Here is a 26733-nt window from a genome sequence, read left to right on the forward strand (position 1 = left end):
GTGTGGTGTATAAAGTGATTTTGAGCAGAAGAGACATGTCAGGACAGTTAATTGCAAGAAATAATAGTTCTGCAGGATACAAGACGTAGGCCTACTTCTGCCCTTTCAAGACCTTCTATAGGATCAGCAGACCTACGATGCTCAGAGACTTCCTGACCGACATGACTCACCCTTCTTGGAGAAAGTGCTGAATTCATTACCGACTTCTTATTCAAAAATTGAATGCTGATCTCACCAGACTTTGAGAGTTGCTATTAGCAAAGCTATTTTATTTTGAGATTTGGTTTTGCATATTGGTGAGAAAGGCCATAAATGAAGACAATATTTTATACCCTCCTTTTTTTTCTATAGTCAAGAGCTTGATGCTGACAACTTCTTGGCCTAATAATCTCGCCCATCCTTGACAGCCATCAGAAACAGGATGAACAGTTGAGTCTCTGCTATAGACGGCTATAATGGCTTCAAGCCAAATGCAGCTCACAGGCATGACAAGAAAATGAACTCTTCCATTGTCTGATCTGAAAGCTGTCTTCCAAGAGACAGCAAATGCAAAGCGTTATGAATCTTCTAACCCTGTGACTTATAGGAAATGATGTCAGTGGGAAAGACGATAGATATTAACCAGAAGTCTCCAAACGTGAATATTACCCTTTACACATGTTAAGATGAGTATCTTTTCTCCTTTCTTTGTCCTTCTGCCCCATGGTTCTCCTACCAGCATGACAGGTACCACTCCTTTTTATCTTTTTTTTTTAAATTTTTATTTATTTATGATAGTCACACACATACACACACACACACACAGAGAGAGAGAGGCAGAGACACAGGCAGAGGGAGAAGCAGGCTCCATGCACCAGGAGCCCGATGTGGGATTCGATCCTGGGTCTCCAGGATCTCGCCCTGGGCCAAAGGCAGGCGCCAAACCGCTGAGCCACCCAGGGATCCCCCCCTTTTTATCTTGATTAAGTCCCAATAGTTCATTTTCCCCTTGCCTTCGTAGATGTATGTTGTAAGAAGTTGTGGCCAAGTTTAAAAAGGGTGTAGTCTGTGTTCTTCTCTAGGATTTTGATGGATTCTTGTCTCACATTAAGATCTTTTTAACATGGGGGTGGTGCGATGGGTAATAACTCTCCTGCCATTCTGGTTGTACAAGTCTGAGGACCCAACAGGCTCTTCCAAATGTTCAAGGTAGCAACGGAGGCACATCGAGATGCTGAACAAAGGATTACTGTAAAAAAATTAATCTTTAATGAATGCAAGGAATTTGAATATGTAATAGAAGACTTTTACCTTCTTTCTTCTTTCACTTCACCCTCTGCCTTCCCTTCAATGTAAAGGCGGGGCTTCTCTTTCTCCCAGTTGCATGCATGAGCATAGAGAACATCAGGCTGATGGGCCAGCTGCTCTCTCTCAGTTCCAAATCTGAGAATTTCAACATTCCTCTCCTGTGGTGCAACCTCACTGCACACTGAGGTGAACACCTGGCCCTCATTGCAACACCCCATGGAAATTAAGGCATGAGGCACCAAGATGTTCTATGAGTAACTAATGTCTGTTTTCTGATCCAGAGGCACCTTGCTTCCTGCCAAAAATGTAAATACACGAGGCACTAAAATACACAACTACACACATCTATATGAAATAATTTTTGGATATAAGGAAGATATTCTGCACGACACAGAGAATTGACAGGGATCATGACCCACATGCCACTTCCTACTTAACTGACTTCCAGGTATGAGGAACACAGTCTCTCTGAAGGGTTTTGAATCTCTTGATGTCCTGAATTGAACTGATAACCGATCAATTCATAGGAAACAAACAAACAAAAAGTACACGAGATTAGGCCTACGGGACACACTCATATGGTCTTTCTTTCTTTCTTTCTTTCTTTCTTTTCTTTCTTTCTTTCTTTCTTTCTTTCTTTCTTTCTTTCTTTTCTTTCTTCTTTCTTCTTTTTTCTGCAAAGTTTGCTTAAATCTATTGGTTAAATTTGGCGTATCAAATAATGCAATCACAGCTACAAAGAGATTGTGAATTTTGTGTAACTATAAAATTTTTGTGTTCATTCATCCTTCTCTAAATCATTGCAATAAATAACTGTGGTTCCAAAATAATTTTTAAAAATTGTCTATATTGGGGTGCTCAGCAGTTGAGCGTTTGCCTTTGGCTCACGGCGTGATCCCGGAGTGCTGGGATCGGGTCTCACATCAGGCTCCCCACATGGAGCCTGCTTCTCCCTCTGCCTGTGTCTCTGCCTCTCTCTCTGTATCTCTCATGAATACATAAATAAAATCTTAAAAAGAATAAAAAATAAAAATAAAAATTGTCTATAAACCACAGCTCCTGTCCTACCTCCATACTCAACAGTGTCCTAAATAAGCTCTAACTTGCCAATTTCTTCCTCATTGAACCCAACACTTTACACTTCTCTAAAGCAAATGTCTATGAAATGTCACTTTCCTGTGCCCATTATAGTCAATTGAGAAAATTAGCTTTTTCTCCCACTTAAATTCTCTGCTTTTTCTCCATTTCCAAGACCATTTCACCAAACTATAGGCCAGCTATTTGGTAAAATGTTCCACAACTTGGAATATCTGATGTTTGCTCATAATTAGATTTAGGTTATGCATCTTTGGCAGAAATATCACCTAATTTGTACTGTGTTCTTTCAATGCATCAGGTAAGAGAATACAGTTTTAATTTGTCTCATTACTGATGATGTTCACTTGTTTAAGGTTGTGTCTACCAGGTTTCTCCAATGAAATCACACTCTTTCTATTTATCATATATTTATATGCTTATTAATGTTTTATTTTATTATTTGTTATTGTGTATGTTTCATATTGTTACACTTCTTTCACTTAATATGTGAATATAGTATATATGAATATTTTTATATGCTGTATGTTATACACATGTATTTTATATATATATATATAAGATTGTGTAAGTTTACGTTGTAGGTACACATTTGATTTTATAGATATGTATTTGGAAGGTGTTTTGAACCTACATAAATATCTTGTTTAAATGTATTCATTCATTTATTTATATCCCTATATATTCTTGTTTTGTTATTTTATTCAATGGGTTTTAATACTGTATGATTGATTTTAATGTTCCATTGTCTTAGTATTGGCCAGTAGAAGCCTCTGTTGACAGTATATCCATCTATTTTAGAACACTTTTGTTTTCTGGAATAACAAGACATTCTAAGCTTATCTCTTCCCTTTCCTGTCTCATACATAACCAGCCATTTTTCTAAGGCATCCTCTTCCATTTATTGGAAAATGTGATTTTGAAGTCAAGATCTGAGTGGTAGATGTGTTCATCATTTTGGTGATGCCTCTACTCACAATCTCGTGTGTTTCATCTAATCCACCTATATAGAAAATCATGAGTTCACTCCAATACCTCTAATTCTAATCCAACAGCATAGGGGTTATTTTAGTTGTCATACTTTTCATATTTGTAATGTCCTTCTCTAATAGTGAAAAACTCACTTCCATTAGCCTTAAATATGTGTGTACTTAATTTTTCTGTGCAGGAGTCAATCTGTCATCAATGCCGCAACGTTATACTTTATATGGATGGATGCACTCTTCACCCTATATGGGCTTCAATATCCCATGCCAGGTGGCCTCTATCAGTGAATTCCCTCCTCACACAATTTGAACTCAGGCTGTTGATGCTGGGCCTCTCATCTCTGGGAACACCATTCTATCCAGGCTTAGACTCTTTGCACATTAAGACTCCTCTTTGTGAGCACACTTTCGTCACTTCGCTTGGGCTTTTGACCTTCAGGCTCAGGTAATGACTCCTCTTCTTCTGTGCCCAGTTCCCATCTTGCCTTGCTTCTCTAGTTAATTTTTCACTGAATAATTGTTCAGGAAAAAAAGATAAGGGAAGGGGATCATTTATAACATCTTTTTTCCTTTTATACTCCACACCTAATCTATTAATAACATATCATGTTGGCTCTGTATTCATAGTATATTCAGAATATGATCACTTATTACCTTTGCTGTATGATCCAAGATTACAGCATATTTCCTCTGGATGATCTCACTAGCCTCCTTACTGTTTTCTCATTACTTCTGTAGTCTAGTTTTAACCAGAGAAGCTAGTTTGGTCATTCATCTACTCAAAAGCCTTCTTTTTGTTCTCTATTCCATTGCAAGGTTTTTGTTTGTTTGTTTGTTTGTTTTTTAAATAATAATCCTTACAATGAACTACAAGAAGCTATATTATTTGCCTTTATATCTGAGTCCTAGCCCTTGGACTCCCAAATGCAATATTGCCCTAACTATACCTTCTACTTCTTTTCACCTTGTTTAATGGCCTTTTTCTGCTCTTCCAAAAATACCAGTCCTGTTTCCAACTTCCAACCTTTGTGCTTGCTCTTCCTTTTGGTCTGGGATGGTCTTACAACAGATATCCTCAAGGCTCATTCCCCTTTGCCTTCATCTTTGTTGAACTACCTCCTCCTTAGCAGGAGCTCACTGATGAATCTTTTTAAATTTAAGATGCTTGATGCATTTTAGCACTCCTTATCACTTTCCCTAAGCTATTATTTTTTCTTTGCACTAATATTTACTAAGGCTATGAGGTTTGCTTATCATCCAATTCACAACTGAGAATACAACCTCCATGGGGTCACAAATTTCTACTTTTTCTGTTCCTATATAAGTATGGTTAAGGATAGTGACTCTCGTGTAGCAGGCACAAATAAGTATTTTTTGGAATGAATAGTTTTTGTGTGTATTAAATGAAATAAAATTTTTGATGCATAAAGTTTTTAAAAAATACAAACTGTAGTCTAACTAATCTTCCTTCTTCATTAAATCATAAATCATTCCAGATAAGGGAAAACATATTATTCATTCCTTTCCCCCCCAAAGTTGCCATAATTAGAACTACACTTTGCTGTTCAACAGCATTTATTGTTCTTTTTATTTGTCAGTCAATCTTGAACTAGTGACGTATCAAAACAGTGTCTCCTAAATTCTGTCGCATTTGCTAAGATTTCATGGCTGTGTTTTCTTAAAGTCCTTGTTTCTCTGACACACTGTGGTGTCAGTGAGGGTCCAGGGATTTTCCCATAACTGCTAATTAATAATAGTTTTGCTGATGCAAGAAAGACTCATTATTTTGTTTTCTTCCTTAAGTATCTTCTCCTTTGTTTACTTTCACGCCCTTCGTCAGATTACTTTCTTATTCTAAGTTGTATGATTTTCAGTAGATCCTAGTGTCAGAAGAATCAGAAAATTTTCCATTAAACCAAATTCCTAGAAGGGTTCAGTTTTGCTAGGGTATAGAGGAGGCAAAGATATTTGCATTCAACAGTACTGAAAAATGGAAATCTAATTTAAATTTTTTTTTAATTCTAAGAGTATTTTGAGTTGAGTCTTCTGGATTTGTATGCCGAGGTGGAGTTTGGGGGCATAACATAGTTATAGAGATCAACAATCTGGAAGGAAGAAGGGAAGTAAGTAGAATTGGACAGAGATACAAGTCAAGCTGTGGTGCAGGTCCTACAAAGCCACAGCCAATCCAACAGGGATCTTGGGAGGGAATATTGCGGAGAGGATAGAATCCATGAAGCCTCAGATTTAAAGGCACTTCCTATGCAACAGAATGTTCTTCTTCATGGATCTTCCTGGGTATTTGCTAAACTTTGGGGACAGGGCAGGAACTGAAAAAGCTCCATCTTGGTGTGTGCCTGGAGGACAGGAGAGCAGCAAGAAAGGCACACCCTACTCAGAGCTTTCTCCCCATATCTACGCGATGGTACAAAATCCTTAATCTGCTGGTAGAGAGACAGCAAGTCTGACTCCCATATTTAGCTGGGAGAAAGTACAGGAAAAAAATTCCTAACCCTGTGGGAGAGGCAGGTAATCAACCTGTATTTATATCATTAGAAATCCCTACCTTTAGGTGGGATTGCAGTCATTGCTAAAGTGCTAGCTTGGAAACCCAGCAAAGCAGGACCTTAATTTTTTTCCCCATAATTTTCATTTTTTTTCGATAAGTATATTGAGGTACAGGAGAATTTTATAAATTGCTTAGGATTAACCAGTTGACATTGGCTGGAAAATAACAGAGCTTAGATGTATACTCAAGTCTTTCTAATATCAGTGCCGTGTTATTTTACCATACTATCTACCTTTTGGCCCAATTTATTCATTTTATTTTTCCAAATAGTTTGTTAGTGGATATGTTTTGCTTGTGGTTGAGGCCCTATGTAAAACCTGCTATCAAGTTGCATAAAAGCTATAGAAGGGAAGTCACCAAGAGGATAAGCGGGAAGGTGTGACACCTTCCTGTCAGTGCACATTGTATCCTCTGAAAGGAGAGAAATTTGAAAAAAAATTAAAAAAAAAAGAGAGAGAGAGAGAAATTTTGCCCTCTGTGACCCTAAAGTCCTTCATGATAGGTGTGGACTAAAAAAAAAAAAAGAGAGAGAGAGAGAGAGATGTTCAGAAAATAATTTTTCTAACTTTGAAAAAACTAACAAACCTCCAAGATATTGATGGATCAGGTAATGCATTCTAAAACAATAGTTCATTTTTAAATGCTTTAGAAATCCAAATTCATTATCCAAATTTTATTTAAAATCTTTTGCCTCCTGTCTATGGACCATGAAAATCTATTCCTCCAAATTCATAAAATTTATTTAGATAGAAGAACATCCAAAATTTCAATCAGGTTTTATGACCTTTATTAAATTATCAACATTTGTTTGTTATTCAACTGAATCTACATTAAAAAGTACACAATTATTGATACTTATTCACTAATTATTAATTAAGTAAATTAATAGCAATATATAAATTCAAACTTTTAAATATGGACATAGACAATGACAAAATTACGCACACATGCAAGGACTAATTTTTGAGATTATTGTTCTTCATAAATTATCATTGTGGATTTTTATTTTATACAGATTTCCAGAAGCATTTAATTAAAAGAGTGAAGGATGAATTCCAAAATCTCTAGAAACAGTTTCCTTGCAACTGTTGACTTCATTAAAGTTTTCCATAAAGTTAAAGATAGTGTCCCTAGAAAAATAGTAAAGATATGTAAGAGTTTTAGGTAAAATTTTAATTATTATCCTAAGTATTAAAATTATATAAAACAAAATTCAATATAATTCAATGAAATTAGACTGTTTTCATATACATCCTTTAATAAAACAATATTTTGCTCTTTAAAATTATGTCTTAAATTTTTCCTTCTTATTCAAACATGCATACAGAAGTAACTAAAGAAAATAATGAATACAGTAGTGACTGAAGCAATGAAAGCCCCAAAATGAAGTGCTATTTTTCACATATCCGACTCTTGAAAATTAGAAAGTTTGCTAATATTCATTTTTGGTGTCTATGCAGAAATATGAACTTTAATAAATAATTTGTGTTTCTTTTATTCTTGTTTTGACAAGAATGTAATAGCACACTGTGAATTGCTGCTTGGCAATATCAGATCCATGAATTCACTCCTAGTAATATAATCTGTCACTATCCCAACAAATTAGACTAAAAATCACACAATGAATGCCACTTTTACATTACCTAAAATTGATAAGAATATCAATCCATTCAATGGAAAGTTATATATTATTTAGAAATAATGTGTGTCAATATTTGCTGACTTGTGAATATCTCAAGTATAAATGACTAATGAACAATTTGTAGCACTGAGCAGTGCCATACATATAATCTTTTATGCAAGTAGCACAGTTTTTAATCGAATTATTTATTTATTTTATATTTACTCACTTGTTCATATAAAATTTTTTGTAGGAATAGGCCTAAAACTTAATATATTTTAATATATATATACAATAACTAACTTAATATATATTTTAATATATTTGTATAATAAATAACTATATATATATACATATATCAGGCAAGGAATTAAGGTGTGGAAGTTAAAAGATGATGGAGAGAGGGGAAGTTTTACATGTACTTAATAACTCTCTGTAGTGTTTTAATTTTTACCAAGAGGCATATATTGAACATATTGTTAAAATAAGTGTAAGCGAAATTATAGCCACAAAGTGAAATACTATTAAGAAATGGAGAAAAAGTGAAACGACAAATACCCACCATTTGCTTCGATATGGATAGACCTGGAGGGTGTTATGCTGAGTGAAATAAGTCAATCGGAAAAGGACAAACATTATATGGTCTCATTCATTTGAGGAATATAAAAGTTAGTGAAAGGGAATAAAGGGAAAGGAGAGGAAATGAGTGAAAATATCAGTGAGGGTGACAGGACATGAGAGACTCCTAACCCTCGGAAATGAACAAGGGGCAGTGGAAGGGGAGGGGGGCAGGGAGTTGTGGTGACTGGGTTATGGCCAATGAGGGGGGCACTTGGCGGGATGAGCACGGGGTGTTATGCTATATGTTGGCAAATTGAACTCCAATAAAAAAATTAAAAAAAAAGAAATGGAGAAAAAGTAGTACTGGTATGAATTTTCAATAGGACTAGTGTATCAGAAGGGGTTGATAAGCCAATGAGCAAAAAAGAAATACACAGAAGTCCTGAGTCTGAAGCTACTGCCCCTTTTCCTCTATTGATTCCCTGTTAGGAAAAGCATGTTTATTTTCCATTGCTTTATTTGAAGTACAACTATTTCTATTAAAATTCCTAGACTCTTGCCCCACTGTTAATTCCTCTCCAGGGAGGTCCCTAATTGGTGGCTGACAATTGGTTGGAGCTTACACGTCAATAGTTTCAAGAGTCAGGAATCACTCGCAGAGCACAATGGCTAAAATATACAGAAACGCAGTCCAGTTTGCAGTGTAAAGCAAAAGCTGACATTTTCTGATGTCAAAAAAGTAACCAAATGTCACACTAAAAAGTTTGTGCAAACCTATGTTTACTGACTATAAATCAAACGTGCTCAACTGTGAAACTATTTTTATTAACGGTGTGCTATTTTTTCTATACTCAAATTAATTAAAAATATCTGCCAAGTCTTTGAGCAGTTCCTGAATTCTGAGTACCAGTGAGTGCATGCAGTTAGTAGAGAAAGCTAGGAAGCAAGGTAGCTAGTTTAACTACATTCTAAGTTTTCTTTTTTTCCCTTTTTATTGTAGCGTATAGAGTCAATTCAAAACTCCTTTACAAATCCAAAGCCTATTTTAGTAACACTGGCACTTACAGAAATCTAGAGATCTGTTGTGTACAATCTTCAAAATGTACTTAATTCTAACCAGCCATTCAGCGCCTCACTCTACATTCTAGGCCAGTAGAGTTTGTTTGTATCATCTGAGCCTGGATTGGACTTTCTGGGTCTGACATTGTGGCAGCGATGACTGCCAAACAACGTAATTTATGATTCTCCTAACAGTGGGGCTCAAGCAGGAATGAACTTTCCCAATTCCCTCCTATGCCCCATCTAGTTAGGCTGGAGGACTTTTCTTACCAAAGGTATGTGAGATATAGTTAAGTTTGTCACTTCTAGTCTAGGCGTTCCAAAGAGGGTCCCCTTCAGCTCTTTCATTCCTGTGAATTACTTTAGAGGGAGGATACAGTAGTGAAGCTTGGAGCCGAACACGGAGATATCCTAGGTTTCTGAATTACCACGAGGAAAGCCATTTACCAATTGAATAAATATCCTACATCATTACAGGGGCCAGAATTTGAGTCTTGCCATTACAGTTTGAAGAAATTATTCAAATGTTGAAGATTTACTTGTTAAAACAGTGAGTGTTACCCTAAGTAATATACATTCAAGTATATTTAAAATATAATGCATTCATCTTTATTTTGACTCATATTTTATTTCTGAATTCTGTTTTAAGGAATCTAAATTAAAACACACATATGTACGCACACACATATTTTTTTTCCCTCAGTAGAACAAGGATAAATGGTATTTGGGAAATTGAATGATATAGTAATTTTCAAATTTACCATTATGTAATTTCTTCAATGTTTTCCACTATTAGTAAACCTAGGATTTTGAAATTTTGGAGAAATATATCTTCTTCAAAACTAGAAATTGGAGGGGGGAGTCAAATTTTTTGTCTTTGTGTCTATAATTATGGATGATGAGGATGAGGAGAGTTCATATAACAATTTATTTCATGGTTCTGCTAGCCATGGGAAGTGTCATTATTATGTTTATTATCTGTTGCATTTAAAAACAAAACAAAATAAAATAGCAAAATGTGTCCAAGAAAGAAATAGAGATTTCCATCGTCTCCTTGTGAAATTAACATATGGTGGCATTGATCTGCTTTGTGAAAGGGTCGCCGAGGAGATGACATGCTAAACAAGGAAGAGCCTGTAATATGTGCTCATTAACTGAAGCCAGTCATAAATCCACAAGGATTATTGTTAAAACGTTGAAACAGATATCTTAGGAAGTCAACATTTTCTTCTTTAGACAGTCTGTTGTAATGATTTATGATTCTAATGGTATTTAATTAGGTCTGAAATCAACACAATATACAGAATTTAAAGAAAGAAAAAAGGCCCCTGCGTCTCTTACCTGTATATTTATGCACTTTGTGGAGAAGATTCAAAGCAAACAGGACTGTGTTCTGAAAGCCACTAAAATCACTGATGAAGGGGGCTCGATCTCCACTAACCAGCATGCGTGTTGGCAGCTCCTTCTGGAATTCATATGTTCTAATTAAGGTCGTAGGAAAGTTTGGTGGAGCTAAATAATCCACAAATAAAGCCCAGCTTCTTTCAAAGTCAGCTTCTTGTTTAGAATAGTATTTTAATCTAATAAACAAGTGGGGAGAAAAGTATACATTTTGAATTGGTCTACTCAGAATTTTGCCAACTCAATTTTCAAACCAGATAATTTGTTCAAAATGGCATTATTCTACTTTTTAGAATATAGATTATAGAAACTTGCTTTGATTTTAGCCCAGAGATTTGAATTTTTTAAAAGATTTTATTTATTTATTCATGAGAGACACAGAGAGAGAGGCAGAGACACAAGCAGAGGGAGAAGCAGGCTCCTCACAAGGAGCCCGACGTGGGACTTGATCCTGGGGTCATGCCCTGAGCTGAAAGTAGATGCTCAACTGCTGAGCCACCCAGGTGTCGCAGTTGAGATTTGAAAATTTGAAGAGATGTCATTAAATTTTTATTTTTAAATTTTTAAAAAAGATTTTATTTATTTATTCATGAGACAGAGAGAGGGAAAGAGAGAGAGAGAGGCAGAGACACAGGCAGAGGGAGAAGAAGGCCCCATGCAGGGAGCCCGACGTGGGACCCAATTGCGTGTCTCCAGAATCAGGCCCTGGGCCGAATGCAGCCACCAAACTGCTGAGCTACCCAGGGGTCCCCTGTCATTAAAATGTTCAACTTGAAAATTTTCATCTCAGAACATGTTTTTTATATCACATTTTCCCCCTTTTCATAAAACATTTATTTACATTACTTACATAAACTCTGAAATGTGACCAAGTCTCATTATTTTAAAATGTAAAGATGGGGCACCTGGGTGGTTCAGTTGGTTGGGCCTCCAACTCTTGATTTCAGCTCAGGTCATGATCTCAGGGTGGTGGGATTGAGCCCTGCATCAGGCTCCACACTCAGCGGACAATCTGGTTGGGATTCTCTCTCTCCCTCTCTCTCTGCTCCTCCTCCTTCTCTCTCTCTCTCATTCTCTCTAAAACAAATGAACGAACAAATGAATGAATGAATAAATAAATAATAATGAAAGTAAAGACAAAAGTCAAAGAATATTAGCAAAATTTCTGCTGAATTTTGTTCTTAAAGAACACATAACTTTCATTTCAGGCAACCACTAAAAATGAAGTAACAATTTTTCTTGCTTTTTAGGTAGCTTGGTACTTATTTTTGGGTGATATATACTCGAAGGCTAACTTGTCTTTGTTTGTTTTTTCAGGTGTATAAGGTAATGATATGATATTTGTGTATTTTTTGAAATGTTCACCAGAATAGGCCTAGTTAGCATTTGTTACCAAACATAGTTACATTTTTTTTTCTTGTGAAGGGATCAAGATCCACTCTCCTAGCAACTTTCAAATACTCAGTACAGTGTACCAACTATAATGACTATGCTGTACATTACAACCCCATGAACTATGAATAACTGCAAATTTATACATTTTGACTGCCTTTGACCACTTCACCCAACACACACACACACACACACACACACACACATATATATGCCATTATACTATATGATACCAGTAAAATATATATGATGATATTACATATTTTTTATCCATTCATGTGTTGATGGATACTTAGATTGTTTCCATATTCTGGCCATTGTAAATAATACCAGAGTGAACATGCATACCTTTTGAAATTAGTGTTTTCATTTTCTTCAGAAAAATACCTAGTTATGGAATTGCTGGATTATATGGTGGTTCTATTTTTAATTTTTTGAGGAATCTCTACACTGTTTATCCCATGGTAGTTGCAGCAATTTATATTCCTGCTTTCTCACTAAGAAAGAAATTTTAATTTTGAATTTTTAGTGAATAATGTTATTATTTATTTATTTATTTATTTATTTATTTATTTATAGCACACCTACAGGGTTGGAGGGGACAAAGGAAGAGGGAGAGAATCTTAAGCAGGATTCTCATCCAGCAGAGAGCCCAATGTGGGGCTTGATCTCACCACACTGAGATCATGGTCTGAGCTCAAATCAAAAGTTAGATGTTGAACCAACTGAGCCACCAGGCACCCTTGTAGAGAATAATTTATATATATATATATATATATAATTGTATATATATACACACATATTCATACATATATAATTGTACATATAACTACATTATATGTACAATATTCACATATTGTGTTTGTATAATTATATATATACACACACACAAAATCTGTATCACTTGTTTTAACAATCTTCTCACCATATAAGCAACTTGCTATTCTGAAACACTTTACTCTCTATTTCTTGCTTATCACACCCTATGTCCTTCAAGGCTTATTATGGAAGTTATATGGTTTGTTATATTCCCCCTGGAATTACTCTAAGTAATACAGACATCAGGGTCTAGGTATTATGGATTCAGAAAGTAGTTGGAACATGTCCCCTGGTTAGCATCTGTGAAACATGCCTGTATATACATGGTTCATATAGAGCTATGGGAATACAGAGGATGAAATAACTAACCTGTCCTTGATTATAGAAAAATTTGTTGGCCCTCCGTGGTCTTATCAAGTCACAGCCAACTCTCAAGTTTAAGAGGAGAAAACATGAATATATAAGGATATTCAGTAAGGGTCACACAATTTTAATAACAGCACAACTAGACATTGCACAGATTGTAGGAGAGCTAATAGCACGTAAAAGAGAAAAGAGATACAGACATAAGTTTTCAGTTCTCTCTGATAGTTGCCTAGGAGGGCAATTGCTGAGTCACATAATAACATTCAGTTAACATTTTGAGGAACTGTTAAACTTTTTCCAAAGTGGATGTACCCCAAAGATGCAGAGGGATGGAAACAATGGGACACCTGCATCCCCATGTTCAGAGCAGCAATGTCCGCAATAGCCAAACTGTGCAAGAAACCAAGATGACCTTCAACAGATGAATGGATAAAGAAGATGTGGCTTATATATGCAATGGGATATTACTGAGCCATCAGAAAGGATGAATACCCACCATTTACATCGACGTGGATGGAACTGGAGGGTATTATGCTGAATGAAATAGGTCAATCAGAGAAGGACAACTATCATATGGTTTCACTCATATGGGGAATATAAGAAATAGTGAAAAAGACCATAAAGGAGGAGGGGGGAGGGAAACTGAGTGGGGAAAGATTAGAGAGGAAGACAAACCATGAGAGACTCCTGACTCTGGGAAAAACCCCAAACTGTTGCAGAGGGGTAGTGGGTGGGGGATGGGGTGACTGGGGGACGGGCACTGAGGAGCACACACGATGAGATGAGCACTGGGTGTTATACTATATATTATATAGTAAATTGAATTTAAATCAAATTTTTAAAAAGTGGATGCACCATTTTCCATCTTCACAGGCAATATGTGAGAGTTCCAAATACTCTATACCTTCTTCAACACTTGTTATTGTTTATCTTCTAGATTTTAGCCATTCTAGTGCTTGTAAAGTTGTATCTTATATTGTTGGTTTCTATTTCCCTAATGGCTACTCATTTTAGCATCTCTTTATGTACTTATTGGCCATTTATATATTTTCTTTGGAGAAATACCTACTCAAATCAATTTTCCATTTTTTAAAAATTGAGTTGTCTTTTAAGATTGACTTGTGAAAGCTTGAAAATATAAAATTAAAATGTTTCAGATGTAAATCTCTTACAGATATATGATTTGCAAATATTTTTCCCATGCTGTACCTTGCCTTCCACTTTCTTGATGATATCATTCACAGCACCAAAGCCATTTAGCTTTTATGAAATTCATTTTATCTATTTTTTTCTTTTGTCTCATGTGCTTTTAGCATCTCATCTTAGAAGAAAAGGCCTAACCCAAAGGCCAAAAGCTTTAGTTTGAATTCTATAGTTTTCGCTCTTACATTTAGGTCTATAATGCATTTCGAGTTAATTTTGTTGTTTTGGAGGAGATAAACTTTATTCATTGCATGTGGATTGCCAGTTCCCCCAGCACCATTTGTTGAAAAAACTATTCTTTACCCACCAAGTTATCTTACACATTTGTTGAATATCAACTTTTGTTTCTGGACCCCAATTCTTTTCTACTGATCCGTAAGTCTATCATCATGTAGTAACAGTCTGTTCTTGATTACTGTACTTCTGTAGTAAGAGATTAACAGAGATTACCTGGAATCTGTAAATGAATTTAGGGAGTGTTGCCATTTAAACAATAGTGTCTTCCAATCCACAAACACCGAGGATTATCCTTGAAATAATTCTTTCACTTCTTCCAAAATATCTTGTATTTTTCAGTGTAACCAAGTTTTACAGTTCTTTAGCTACGTTTATCCCTATATATTTTATTCTTTCTGATACTGTTGTAAATGTGTTTGTTTTCTTAGTTTCATTTTAAGATTTTTTTTTAATTTCTAGGACACAGAAAGACAATTTTTGCATGTTGATCTTTCATCCTCTTAGGTTGATCAACTCATATTAATTATAATAATTCTTTTTTGGATTTCTTAGGGAAAAAGTATTATTTCTTCTCTATCTAGATTACTTTCATTTCTATTTACTGCCTAATTACCCTGGCTGGAACCTCCAGTGCAATCTTGAATAGATGTGGTAAGAAGGAAAAACCTTGTCTTGTTTTTCATTTTAAGGGGAAAGTACTGAGTCTTTCACCGTTTGATGTTGACTCTAGGTTTTCCTAGATGCCTTTTATCAAGATGAGAAACTTTTCTTCTGTTCCTAGTTTTTTAAAATGCTTTTTTTTATCAAAAAAGAGTTTTATCAAATGTTTTCCTGTCTATTCTGATAATTTTGTGATTTTTGTCCCTTATTCTACTAAAATATGTTGTATTATATTCACTGATTATCTGATACTAAACCAACTTTGCATTCTTAGAATAAATCCTGTATCATCACAGTTTATGATCCCTTTTTATATGTTGCTGGATTCTGTTTACTGGCATTAAATTAAGGATTTTTGTGTTGTATCCATAAGAAATGTTGGCATGTAGTTTTTGTGTAATGCCTTTGGTTTTTCTGTCGGAGTAATATTGCCAATTTGCTATCTATTTTTATGTCTTATGTATTTGTTCTCTTTTTCTTCATTACTGCCTTCTTTTGTGCTAAATGGATATTTTCTAGTGTAAAGATTTATTCCCTGTGCTTTTTTTTCTATCATCTCTCTCTTTAATCTATCTAAATATTAATTTCTTAGCTCTTCCTCTTCACTGATAAGATTACAATTACTATGTCTCTTAAAACAATGTAGTTCATATTGACAGTAATTTATTCTAACCATTTACATAAAAGTTTGCCACAATATAGTTCCATTCCTACTCTCCTGCAGGTCTGCCAAGCTCTAGTAATCTTTCTTCATCCTTTTTTCTTTTTGTTTCTCACACTGGGTAATCTCAATTTACCTATATTAAAGTTTACTGATTTTTTTTTCTGCCAGCTTAAATCTGCTTTTGAATCCATCAAGCAAATTACTCATTTTTGCTATTATAATTTTCAACTGCAGAATTTCTATTTTTTCTATACATTCTAACTCTATTCATAATCTTTTTTAAGTTTTTAAAAAAGATTTTATTTATTCATTCATGAGAGACACAGAGAGAGGGAGGGAGAGGCAGAGACACAGGCAGAGGGAGAAGCAGGCTCCTGCAGGGAGCCCGACGTGGGACTCAATCCCAGGTCTCCAGGATCAGGCCTTGGGCCCAAGGCGGAGCTAAACCGCTGAGCCACCTGGGCTGCCCTATTCATAATCTTTACTTAGTAAAACATTGTTGTCATACTTCTCTTAACTCTTTAGATATGGTTTCTTTACTTTTTTAAACATGCTCATAAGAAGTGATTAAAAAATTTTGTCCATCATCTGAGCTCAGAGGAACAATTCCTATTGACTAATTATCTCTAAGTGTGTGTGTGTGTGGTGGAGAGGCATGCATGCACTACGTTCCTGGTTCTTTGCATGTCTCTCTCTCTCTTTTTGGACAGTTGGACAGTTCAGACACTATAAAGTAGAAAGTATTAAAATCAGATTCCCATCCATACCAAGGTTTGTTGCTCTTTGGTTTTCTTGTCATTATTTGTTTATTGCTTTGCCTGGACCAATTCAGTTATTCATTCTGTGTTCTCCGCAGTGAGGCATCACTGAAGTCTCTGCTCAGAAGTTTAATGGTTAGCTAATGATGAATGATTTTCTTTTTTTAATTTTTATTAATGATTTTCTTAAGTTCCTTCAACCAGTAAGTCTTCCACCTTTTGCTAAGGGGCTCTGTGTAGGTATAGCAGTATACCTTTTACAACCCTGCTGAGGCCTTTTACAACCCTGCCTAAGCCCTTACTTCCTATTTATTCAGGACCTTGGGGTAACCAGAGGTGAGACATTGCAGTCCTCTCGGTTCTTCAGTTCTTGCCTGGGTATACCCTCAGTTCCATTCATGTTGGTGGGTCTTAGAAAAAGACAAATACCTGTAGACATAGTAACAAGTAGCCACCAAACTGTTTTCAGATTGACTTCAATCCATCAACAAAAACTTGCTTCAGTGACCAAGTTTTTGCAAGCATCCAGTAAGTGACATGCCCTCATTTCTGAAAGTCAGCCAGTCAGGAATGGACTCCTCCATAAACATGCCTCTAATGCCAATTGATGGCTATCTCACCTGTGTAACCCTCTTATACTGATTACTCAACCCACTTAAATCCCTAAGAACTCAGCATCTCCTAATAACCCATCTCAAGATGAGAAGAATGCTCTGCTCAGTGATACTGTGCATGACAGTGTAGCTGTCCCTTCCTAGAATTGTAATAAATTCAGCTTTGTTGTTCAATTTCCAATATTGAGGGCTGATCTCATCATCCTTTGAGGGTTGCTATGAAAAATGCTATTTTTCTAGAAGAATTTAGTTTTGCATGTATTTGGGAAAGTCTACAAAATAATATTTTATAAACTACTTTCTATGAACTATAATGACTTAATTTCAATTTCAGTTTTGATGTTGACAACTCCTGTTTACTTTGTTGATTAATAATCTCTCTTCCCCTTGGGAGAGATCAGAATCAAGCAGCTGAGTCACAACAAAAAGATATTATGATGGGTACAAACTTAATTCTTCTCATAGACATGCTAAGAGGATGAACTCTTCCTTTGACCAGTAAAAATCAGCCTTTGAGGTAATATTAAGAAATAAAATATGCCAAGCAATGTAAGTTTCCTGACTGATTTATCTTCACTGGACACCCTTCAGTGGGAAGGATAACAATACGTGGTCAACAAGAAGTCCTCCAACATGAGTGCTTGTATTTTTATGTGTACTTCAAATCAGTCACCCATTCTTTAGTTCTTTCTACACCACGTCTCACTCTGGGTGGCAGGTACCACCCCCAATGCAGTGTCATTCGCTTCCATACCAAGCCATACTCATTCAATCTCGTTTGCTGTAAAATGGGCAGAGTTCTGACATTTTGGCTATATGGCATGGTAACCAAGATGCTTCTTGGATGCTTGCCTCCAGATAGGTGTCAACCATGCTATTTTTTTCTGATTGAAGTAATGCAGAGGTTCTATAATTGGGTTTGCCATCACATCCATTTTGTTTACAGACACCATTTTGTGTTTAAAAAGCTTTAAAAAGTCCTCTTTTACTTCAGAATTCATTTTGTTTTATTGCTGTTTTGTGGTACAAATGTACTTTTCTTCATATTTTCCTCTGCTACTTGTGACATAGTTTTGAGCTTTATCTAGTAAAACATTTCCTGTCAGTTTTCTCTTTGTCATAATACTTCCCCATGTTTGACATATTGGTGAATAGGTAAGTTAAAAAAAGATTTCAATGAAAAATATAGTATAAGATGGAAAGATCGCTCACCACATTTCAACTTAATTATTTTATTTTATTTTTAGAGAGAGAGAGACTGTGAGCGGGAGGAGGGGCAGAGGGAGAGAGAGAGAGAGAGAGAGTCTCAAGTAAGCTCCGTGCTCACCATGGGGCCCAACACAGGGCTTAATCTCATGACCCTGAAATCCTGACCTGAGTCAAAATCAAGAGTCAGGTGCTTAACCAACTGAACCACCAAGTGCCCCCAAACAAAACAACTTTAGATCCATTCTTACCTATTCTGAAAAATTTTACGAGCAACCTTCAAAGATGAGACATGTGCAGCCCATAAGTACTCCAACAGTTCATCAAAGCTACTAGAATGTGACTTTACATGCTGTCCAAGACAAACAATGTTACTGATATTTAGGCAATTATAACAATCTCCTTGAAAATCAATTCTATTTACAAACAATTTTTCAACATTCTAATTGAGGGGAGAACTTTTTTTTTCTAAGACTTTATGAAATATTTAGTGCTTAACACTCTCTACAGAGCTTGATTTCAGGTATTTTAATTACTAGTGATACTGAGTTCATATGAAAGAAATAAACCAAGTGTTTTAGAAATGTTCAGGATTTTGCACTGTTCAGAACCAGGCCTTTAGTATTTTATGTATGTTTTTTTCTCTTGCCATGTAATGAACTTTCCACCAAGTGTTAAGGTTAAGAGTGTTTTATCTAATAATATGCAAATATGATGAGAAATGTTCTCTAAAGGGAAACCCAGTCTTTGGTCATGTACTCTTCACCCATGACTCCTTACTGTGGACATCAGTATTTGATTCCGATTGTCAAGTGCTCCTTCAGTCAACTCATGTGATTTATCAAGACAGTTGAAATAAACTGATCAAATTGACTACAACCTATTACACAATTGTATTTCTATATCAATTATTGCTCAGGTGGCCTGAAATTATGATGAACTAAGATACTTCATGCACTGTGAAGTCATAGTTTCTCTGGGCTCATGTGTGTGTATATAATTTATTTGGAATGAGGATAGTAGAGAGTGTGGCCTCGATACACTATTAGTAAAGAGGATGCCAATAAGGTATGATGTCATACAGCAATCCACTCATACTAATACTGTTGTCGCCACAATATTTTCAATTGGGAACTTTGTTCCTTAGGAACACATTGCTCAACGCTAAAAAAATATCTATGTTAAGTGCTCTTCAAAAATTATCTGGTTACCCTTGAAGAGTATTAATTAAAATAGTAAAAAAAAAAAAAAAAACCTGGTAAAATTCATTCCACTTCTTCATTGCTTCTGGAAATGATGAATGACAGCTAGAAACATTGTAACAAAAATTCATCTGATCCTTGGATGGTGGCAGAAAAGTGACATTGTCTGATGATATCCCCATTATGCCAGAATCAACCGCAGCAAGGAAGGGCAATGCAGAGAGATAATAATTAAGGTCTGTATAAATAAAAAGTTATTAATAGTGTTAACATATAAATGATGTTGTTTTCAAAATAAAGATATCTATCATAAAAGTAAACCTAAAGATCTAGAAATGTGGTAAAACTTTAGCAATTTAGGGAGCTTTGGAAATTTTATATGCAACTTGAATATGCTTCTCTTAAAAATTCTACTCTCATAAAGCAAAATGGAATTATCTTGTAGACTTATTATTTATTTATTCCAGGGCAGATAATCATTGCACTGGAATTCCAAAATGTTAATTAAATTCTAAGGCGTAGTAAGTGAAAAGTTTAGAAATTAGTAATAGAATTAACTAACTAAAGTTTAAAAACTTGAAACCAAAAAATAGTAACAGAATTCTGTACTTTCCTAAGTTTTTATTCTAAGTCTGAAAATCTGATGCAGCTTTAAAATATTGTAATATTTAATCTAAGTATTTCTCTTGTTAACAAGGTTTTCATCTGATAATATAACACAAATTCTTATTTCGGTCTTATGTATTTAAATTAAGTTTTGAGGTGACTAACTTTCCCTAATTGATACTTTTGTAATCGGATAAACTAATCAGTAAATTTAAAAAATATCTATCTCAAAACCCATTTCAAAACATCCAGATTTGGGGCAAACAGATGGTTTTTGTAAAAGCAATGATCCTGGATTTTCCTAATTGGGATCCCAGGTTAAATTGATTTTTTTTTGTGGAAAGTTCATCAATTTGAGGTTTGATGGTCACAGTGAACTCACCAGCCCACCAACTGTCCACAGAGATACAGAGGCGATCTCCAGACTTATGGCCACAGTCTGTATGTTGGGTAGGATCAGCTAATCTGCCTAAAAGAGAGGAAATCCAGAGTCGGGTTCACTAAGCCCCTTTCTAAGCTGTAGGTACAAAATGGAACTCGGTACATTATGTGTATAGGCATAAAGAATTTTGTCAGCCTTCCCATCATTGTCTTTCCTTCACTTCATGACTTTCTGCTTCCCATCTCCCATTCATATTTTTTCCTTTTCCTTCATATCCCTACAATGATCTATTCTCTTTCGTAGGTCCTGTGTTTTCAACCTCTGTAGTATGCGCGTCTTCTATTACTAACTACTCCTTGTCTTCAATATCAAGGAGTGAATATTCATGCATAGTAAACAAGATCCAGGCTCTATTTGCTTAAAAGCAAATCCTTTTTCATTGCTTACCTACTTACTGCTTGACCCTGGATAAATAACATAGGCCTGCCTCAATTTTATCATATACACACTGGAGAGACTAGTAATAATCACTTCAGAGAGGCTCTGGGTTGCTCAGTGAAGAAGGGTGCAAAAAGTGTTCAGCTCAGAGAACATGTGCTTCTGTAAATACTAGCCATTATTCTATTTTTATATATTTTTGGTCATCCCCTCTTATCTCCTACTTTTAAAACAACCCTTTCTGTTTCTTTCTTTTTGATTTTTCTGTACCATCTTCATATACTCCCCGCATATCCCTTCAGCTGTCTCTGGCTCTATGCCCATCTTGTGCCCCATTTCCACCATTTTCACACTGGCTTATTCTCTTTACTCCTGCTAACTTTCTTTTCTCTGGCTTCCCCCTCACACTGTTTAGGTTCTTCACTTGCCACTCCAGCTTCTCTCTTGCCCAGTCCTTGCTCACCTATCAGGTGCCTCTCTTTCTTTTCTTCCAATGCTCTTTTCCTGCAACATTCATATTTTCTTCTTTCTCGTTCCCTTCCCCTACATTCGCTGTGTTATTTATTTTCACCAGTTCTGTGTTTGCCATGAACCTCTTCTGTTTCCCTCTTACATCCTCATTCTAGTCTCTCATTCAGCTTTTCTTGGCCTGCTTACCCTTTGGGGGGCAAGAGGAAAGACCTGGGTAGTTGTGCTAATGCATGGAAATTTCTCAAGATTGTTACTCCTTGTCTGAACTGGAATAATACTCAAGTATGTGAAACATGCCTCTCTCTTGGTTCTTAGGTTTTTGCCTCAGTTGGAAGTTGTTTTACATCTGTTTCTAAGACTCTCTGTCCTTTTAAAACCACTCAGTCTCTGAGAACATTCGCCCATGATGCTAATCTAAGGATTTCTTTATGTTGCCAATTTTCTTGTCTTCCACTCCAAATATTCTGATGTGAATATTCATTCTTGTCAAATTCTCACAGAACTCCTTTATTAGTGACTCCACGTCACCCCCAAGTGTGTGTGCTTGGGACCAAGCCCTTGATCTTGACAGTCAAGGAACATTGCATCACGAACTTTCTGTTATTTGTCAGAGGAGTTTCACTACTGTTCCGGACATCTTCAGAACTTTCTCCTTCTTTACAGCCAAGCTGTACCTGCTTACTGCTGTTTTATGTTCTAAGGAAATGTTTTTCCTTGTCTTCCCATAGCAAGAAATACCTCACCCTCAATAACCTTGACCAAAATTGTTTTCTGTCACACTTGTTTTTCCAGAAAAAAATAATGTTATGTTTGTCACTATTAAAATCAAAATTTTTTTTCCTGAGAATTTACCATATTTTCCAATTATATTATTTCTGCAGCATACAATGTATATATCCTGTCCTCCCAACATTTCTCTCTCTTTTTGTCTTTTTCTCTCTCAAATACCAAACTAATGTTAAACTCTGTCCTTTAGTTCACTCTCTATCTTTCTTCTTGGATTACTTTTTGAAAAAGCCCATCAACACTCTGCCTTTTCTTTCAAGATTAACTCCAAATGTTACTCTATTCCCAGATTATTCCAGTTTACAACATTCACTTTATTCTAGTGTCTTAGGATTCAGCTCTTTTTTTGTCTTATGGTTGTATCATTTCTAATTCTCCTTTTTAAAAAAGATTTTATTTATTTAATCATGAGAGACACACAGAGAGAGGCAGAGACACAGGCAGAGGGAGAAGCACGCTCCCTGCAGGGAGCCTGACGTGGGACTCGATTCCAGGCCTCCAGGATCGCACCCTGGGCTGAAGGTAGGTGCTTAATCGCTGAGCCACCCGGGTGTCCCTCTAATTCTCCTTCTTAACCATGTTGCAAACCCTTCAAGGGAAGGCAATGACATGTACTATCAATTTCTTGTACGCTTGCCACAATCTTCCCTTTTTTTAATCTATATTTCTCTTTGGTGTTGCTTCCTTATCCTGCTTCAGACTCCCAGTATTTTCATTCAGTTCAAACATTATTCCTTAAAAAAAAAAAAATATATATATATATATATATATATATATTATTTATATTTAGAGAGAGAGCAGAGCAAGAGAGCAGGGGTGGGGAGGGGCAGAGGGAGAAGGAGAAGCAGATGCCCCATCGAGCAGGGAGCCTGACAAGGGGCTCGATCTCAGGACCCCTGGATCATGACTTGAGATAAAGGCAAACACTTAACTGACTAAGCCACCCAGGTGCCCTCAAACATTATTCTAATTAAAATTTTGGCTAGCCAATAAAAATGAATGAATATTAGCATCTGCAACTAGATAGATGAATCTCAAAATAATCATGACAACTGAGATAAACCAGACTAAAAAGAGAGCACCCAATATGGAAATTCTAGATAATGCAGTCTAATCTGCAGTGATAGAAAGTGGATCAGTGGTTACTGGTAAAGTTGGGGAGTGAAGGGCATGAGAAGTTAGGGGAGTGGGGAGGACTGGGAGTGACCAGACACAGGGAAGTTCATGAAGATGAGAATACAAAGGAGAAAAGAGAATTTGTAGAATGACATTTATGTCCATTATCTGTGGTGATGAGTTCAAGGTTATGTACATATACCAAACTTACCAAAAATATTTTTAAATGTGCTGTTTATTGTATGTTTATTATATACAAATAAAATGATTAAAAAAAAACCTCTGCTAGGCAATCTAGTAGCAAACATTTAGTGTTTAAGTATTTTGTGAGCATTAGACACTTGTTCCTAAACTAAACCATGTTGCTTAAGGGCCCAATTAAAACTCCCTAGCCCAACTTTAAAGACATCTCTTCAACAGATCCTAGTTGATCTTAAAATTACCACCCACTGCTCTTTCACATCCGGGTTCTCCTGCCAATATGGTAGTCTTCGTCTGGTACAACTTGCTATCATTGCCATTTTTTAAATTTGTATTCCAGCAATTACATTCTAGCAACGACTCCATCAAGTTCTTTGGCCCTACTTTCTTCCCATGATACGCTCAGCCCATGGTTGTCACTCTCTTTCCTGAACTACTCTTGTACTTATAGTCCTTACCTCATCTTTGAGAGACTTAGCATACTATTGGTGAAATACTTTTATGGGTTACTTTCATAATTTGTAATTCTGTATTGATTTTCTCTAGTTATATTATGGAGTTCAACTCAATGAAATACTAAATAAAACCAGCCACTTAAGAAACAATAGAATCCCATTTATTGTATTCTAGAATGGAAATGAAATTTTGAAAGTACCTTGTCCAATATTCTACTTTGCTGTTCATTTATGACAGGACCCAAGGCTGAAAATGTTCCTAGAAGTAGGTGTGTGACCCCTTGGGGAAGCTGGTTATTGTTTCCAGGGAATTTATGTTTGGGGTCCTCCATAACCATATCTCAGGGGTTCAAATATTCTTTTCCATGCCACGGACAGTCTAAGAATGGAAATTATACTGGATGCTGGGAAATTCCCTGACAAGCTTGGTTGTAACATCTGCTTGGAATGTCATCACAGTCCAGAGCTTCAGTCTCTTCTTCTGTCTTTTCTATAATGCTACCAATTTTCTCAGATTCCTTTCTTCCAATACTGTTTTCTAGACATTGATAGTGAAGGTCCCTTATTTCTTGAAACCCATTAAAAAAGATACCTTGGCACTTTCAATATTTTTGTTCCAAAGCATATTTGCTTTCATTCCTCAGTGTAGATGCTATTTTTGGTAGGGAAAACAGAGGTTTTTCTTCTCCTTTGTCGCTCCAATCTATGACTGCAGTCCAATCATGTTTAGAACTATAGATAATGCAAATTAATTTTATACACCCATGTGTATTTAATGTATATCACCTTAACTGTTTTGTTCCTGGATGTACACTTCCTTGCTTAGAACTAGGTTTGGTACCAATAGCACATCAGTTAATAGTTATCGATAGTGAATGAACTAGGTCTAATATGCTGTGTCTCGGTAAATGTGGTAATCACTAGCCATTTGTGGCTATTAAAATGTAAGTTAGTTGAAATTAAAATTAAGAATTCAGTTCTGCAAAAGCATTAGCCATTTCTTTTTTTCTTTTAAAGACTTTATTTATTTATTCATGAGACAGAGAGAGAGAGAGAGAGAGGCAGAGACACAGGCAGAGGGAGAAGCAGGCTCCATGCAGGGAGCCCAATGTGGGACTTGCTCCTAGGACTCTGGGATCATGCCCTGAGCCAAAGACAGACTCTCAATCGCTGAGCCATCCAGGCATCCAGCATTAGCCATTTCAACTGCTCACTAACAATATGTAAGAATATGAGAGCACAGTATGGCTGTTACTATCGTACTGAGTATAGAACAAGTTCATCATTGCACACAGTTCTTTTGGACATTTCTGTGTAACAAAACCATGCATGCAGGGGGTATTCCATAAATACTTGATAAGGATTTGGCAAGAATGCAAACAGTGGAAAAGCAGTAGGAAAGAGAGAAAGAATCAATTTTCAAAAAGATGATGCTAAATGTGCAGATACGACTTCCTAATAAGTTCACACTTAAATCAAAGGATCATTGTAATGAAAAAGAGACATTCTTACCTGTATGATATTGCCATCCATGATGTACAGGCAGTCCCCATAAAATATTTTGTTCATTTTCTGGTGAAAATTTTGTGAAATACTTGGCTGTCTTGTTCAGTAGGATTTTATACGTCCCCAGTCTCTCAGGGTAATGCCAGAAGTTGATGATATACTTTCCATTTTCTATCTTGTAGTCACTGAACTGACCAGGACTCTCCTTCCACAGAGGGGGATACACATCTGAGATATTAGATGCTTTTGCTATGGAAGCAAAAATACAACCAATTATTACACAGGCCCAGAAAATATTGAAAGCCATGGTGTTTAGCCTGGAGATTGAGATTATGGCAAAATGTCTATTGGGAAGTGGAGGAGGAAGCTGTTTTGTTTTTTTGCACCTTGACTAATCAACTCTTTAAATTCCCTTCCTTGGCAGTAGGAAGGTGGAGATAAACAAATGCTTTACCAAAGAGATTAGGGCACCTCCCTTGTTAATCAACTCCCAAATTAAAATAGTTGATAATGTATCAGCCTCTAGAACTTTTAGTAAGACTGGATTTCTTCCTAAACTTATTTTTGTCTCTATCTACTGATCTGTCTCTCATATTAATTATAATAATAAATTGTATGTATTTCCTGGAGTTACTTGAATTTTAAAGGTCAGCTATTTATCCAATTTAATATCTAATTAGTGAGATTTCAGCCATATAAATGGTTAAACAAGCAATTTTAGATAGAATTTGTAAGAAATTTTAGTGTTATATGGGACTTTACCAGATCTCTTTGAAATTTTAGTCCATGTGTTAGTCTAGACTTGTATGTCAGACATGTCAATTCGAATTCCACATAAGCAAGATCTGAGCCAAAGGCTTGTGTGCAGACATTTGATTTGTGGTTATAGAGTAAAGTAAAAGAGGGAGAAAAAAAGAAAGAAAGGAATAAAAGTGAATATAAGGAGAGACTATCAGTTTACCTCCACTAAGTTTACGGGGCATTTTATGTTGTCTAGGAACTAACCAGGAACACTATCCTGAAAGAACCACTGGCTTTAGGGGATGGAATTGTGAAGCATTTTTTCTTTTTA

The 26733-nt window shown here is 35.9% G+C and overlaps 1 protein-coding gene across 3 annotated transcripts; it reads right to left on the reverse strand.

The window, feature by feature from the left end:
- Window positions 1-816: 816 nt before the first annotated feature.
- Window positions 817-26037, reverse strand: LOC144286515 (protein LEG1 homolog). 3 transcript variants are annotated; one of them, XM_077853078.1, is made up of 6 exons: window positions 25668-26037; window positions 20689-20775; window positions 19754-19938; window positions 18750-18850; window positions 10520-10758; window positions 818-1228 (listed from the first exon to the last, which is right to left on the reverse strand). In XM_077853078.1, the coding sequence occupies exons 1-6, from the start codon at window positions 25966-25968 to the stop codon at window positions 1098-1100; spliced, it is 1044 nt and encodes a 347-aa protein (XP_077709204.1). In that variant the 5' UTR covers window positions 25969-26037; the 3' UTR covers window positions 818-1097. The 3 variants fall into 3 exon arrangements, with proteins under 3 accessions (XP_077709367.1, XP_077709204.1, XP_077709287.1); XM_077853161.1 differs by lacking the exon at window positions 818-1228 and adding an exon at window positions 6708-7067; XM_077853241.1 differs by lacking the exon at window positions 20689-20775 and having other exon boundaries at window positions 817-1228.
- Window positions 26038-26733: the final 696 nt, after the last annotated feature.

Source organism: Canis aureus, chromosome 1 (genome assembly GCF_053574225.1).
Source record: "Canis aureus isolate CA01 chromosome 1, VMU_Caureus_v.1.0, whole genome shotgun sequence".
NCBI classification, from domain to species: Eukaryota; Metazoa; Chordata; class Mammalia; order Carnivora; family Canidae; genus Canis; species Canis aureus.